The sequence below is a fragment of the Scardinius erythrophthalmus genome (assembly GCF_964197995.2).
Source record: "Scardinius erythrophthalmus genome assembly, chromosome: 16".
NCBI lineage: Eukaryota > Metazoa > Chordata > Actinopteri > Cypriniformes > Leuciscidae > Scardinius > Scardinius erythrophthalmus.
In genome coordinates this window covers 4693939-4696438 of record NC_138236.1, presented here as the reverse complement: position 1 = coordinate 4696438, position 2500 = coordinate 4693939, and the positions used below count along the sequence as shown (strand labels likewise).

Sequence of the window (2500 nt, the reverse complement as noted above, 5' to 3'; positions counted from 1 at the left end):
TTTTGTACAAATGCAAGTATCAAATATGATCCATCAGGCTTTTGAGGAATGTTTATGTTCATCTCTCATTCATCATTGTATTGCATTATAGGTTTTGAAACTTTAGAGCTTTGATCATAAAACTTAAGCATTTAAATATTATCTTTCTGAGACACATTATTGTCAGATAATAATGACTGATATTTATATGCATTTTATGTTAGTAGTCTATTTTAAATATCTCATTGATTTACAATACAAGCTATCAGAATTTCATCTTTTTGCATATTTTTGCTTAGTATGGATCTTTGAATAAATTGGTGTTTTTTCCACTCCATATTCTCACTCTATCATACTATATGAGCCATAAAATCCTGATGTATCAAATATGATACTTAAACACATATCCGAACTTCATAAAAGTCATGTAAATGTATTGGTCAAAAGGTGTAGGAAGTCTGTAAATTACTTATTTTTCTCCACATTAGTAATATATCCTTTTATATCCTTAAAATAATTTCTACTCAACATTTTTGTGACTTACAGTAGACAACATTTAGGCTAAACTGATACATTATGACTAATGATTTGATTTCATATGTTTTGCAGGTACCATGGAGAGAAGCTCAGCTCATTCCTTCCGCTTAAGAAACCCAGAAAAGAATTTCATATATCAACAATTTATGATAAACCTAAAGACATTGATAAAGGTGATGAACTCCTGCGGTGTCAACCGAGCACCAGCATGAAGCACAGACTCTGGCGGCCAGCGCACAGCACTGACTCCTCCAGATGACCGCTGTTTTCTAGTGATATTCACTAACATTTTATATTTATTGTCTGTCAAAGAATGTTCTTACACAGAGCTGTAAATTATTTTTCTGTAATTTCTGTATTAAAAGTTTTCAAAGGAAAGAAACACACTTTGTTTTTTTCTGAATATCTTTACACTGTTATGATGTGAATGTGCAGATCATCATCATCAACATCATCATGTATGAACAAATGTTAGATGTGTTACAGAAATTACCTTCTAAAGTATTGACAATGTAAGAAAATGTATGAAAAATCATTAATGCAACGCCAAAATTTATTATTAAAAAATCAGTATTTATTTCGAAAAAGCTTTAGTTTGCTAACCATAATCATACACTTTCAAAATGACTGTTAATAATCTTATCACTATTTTATTTTAGAGTAGGTTCTTAGAATAAAATATATTCTAAATATAAAAAAAATTATACTAATGTGGTGGCAAACAAAATTCCATCACTGAATAAGAGACAAACATTTCCAATTGTCTTTGATAAGGTTTTATTTTCTTGCAAGAACAGGCCAGCAGTCATACAGTCAAAACAGTGTGACAGTGAAGGGAGGTCATCCTTCCTTTTTTATAGTCTTGACTCCCAGATTGTTATCTTTCTAGGCCAAATTGATGGTACTTTCAACCATATGTGGAAAATTCTCAGACTTGTTCATCATATTTTACCCTTGAGTGGAGGCCCTCCTGTCACGTACCAACACTCTTTACCATTCCAATACAACCCCATATTAGAATAAGGTTTGTGGTTGCTATTTTACTGTCATGTAATTGTCACACATCTTAGAGATGCAATTTCTTCCACAACTAACATACAGGTGAAACTTGAAAAAATTAAATATTGTGCAAAAGTTCATTTATTTCAGTAATTCAACTTAAAAGATTAAACTAATTTATTATATAGACTCATTACATGCAAAGTGAGATATTTCAAGCCTTTATTTGTTATAATTGTGATGATTATGGTTTACAGCTTATGAAAACACCAAATTCAAAATCTCAGAAACTTTGAAAATGTTCATAAGCTGTTCAAGCCATAATCATCAAAATTATAACAAATATAGGCTTGAAATATCTCCCTTTGCATGTAATGAGTCTATAATATATAAGTTTTACCTTTTAAGTTTAATTACTGAAATAAATTAACTTTTACACGATATTCAAATTTTTCGAGTTTCACCTAATTGAGACTTTTATTACAAAATGGGACTTTTATCTGTCCTCCAGAGTTCATTTCCTGTTGGTGTTCGCTGACTGTCGCTAGATTCCCGCTGCTGTATTGACACGTCACGAAGGTCAGGAACGAACTGATGGAAAAATGGCGTCCACCTACAACACCTTTAATCTGTGAGTATAAATCCACTACTCTGATTGATAACTGATTATCGATTAGATTAATCGAAGAGAGATCATTGGTCATCTTTGATCTGGTGAAGTCTATAAATAGTCTAAGATAGCAGCAGTGACTTGCATGTTCAGTGAACTACAGGCGCCCTCTCTGTGACTCTGACTCAAAACCTAAGTGAGCTGCCTACCTAGACAACATTTTTGGGCAGCATTCTAGTGAAGTGCTTGTCTAGACAGCATGTAAAGGCACTATTATTCCCCAAAATGTTAGTATGTTGATAGCTCGTGATGTTCTGATACACAGCTTGTGCTGCTGGTCATCAATCATGGTGATCAGATTCCAGTCAGTTTACA

The 2500-nt window shown here is 32.6% G+C and overlaps 1 protein-coding gene across 1 annotated transcript in view; it reads left to right on the top strand.

Annotated features, from left to right (window-relative positions):
- gpatch3 (G patch domain containing 3) overlaps positions 1–1098 on the top strand; it is a 6325-nt gene extending 5227 nt beyond the window's left edge. Inside the window, exon 7 of the mRNA XM_081389894.1 lies at positions 589–1098. Within this exon, the coding sequence (XP_081246020.1) occupies positions 589–775 (187 nt within the window). The 3' untranslated portion in view covers positions 776–1098. The remainder of the gene's footprint in view (positions 1–588) is intronic.
- The last annotated feature ends 1402 nt before the right edge of the window (positions 1099–2500 follow it).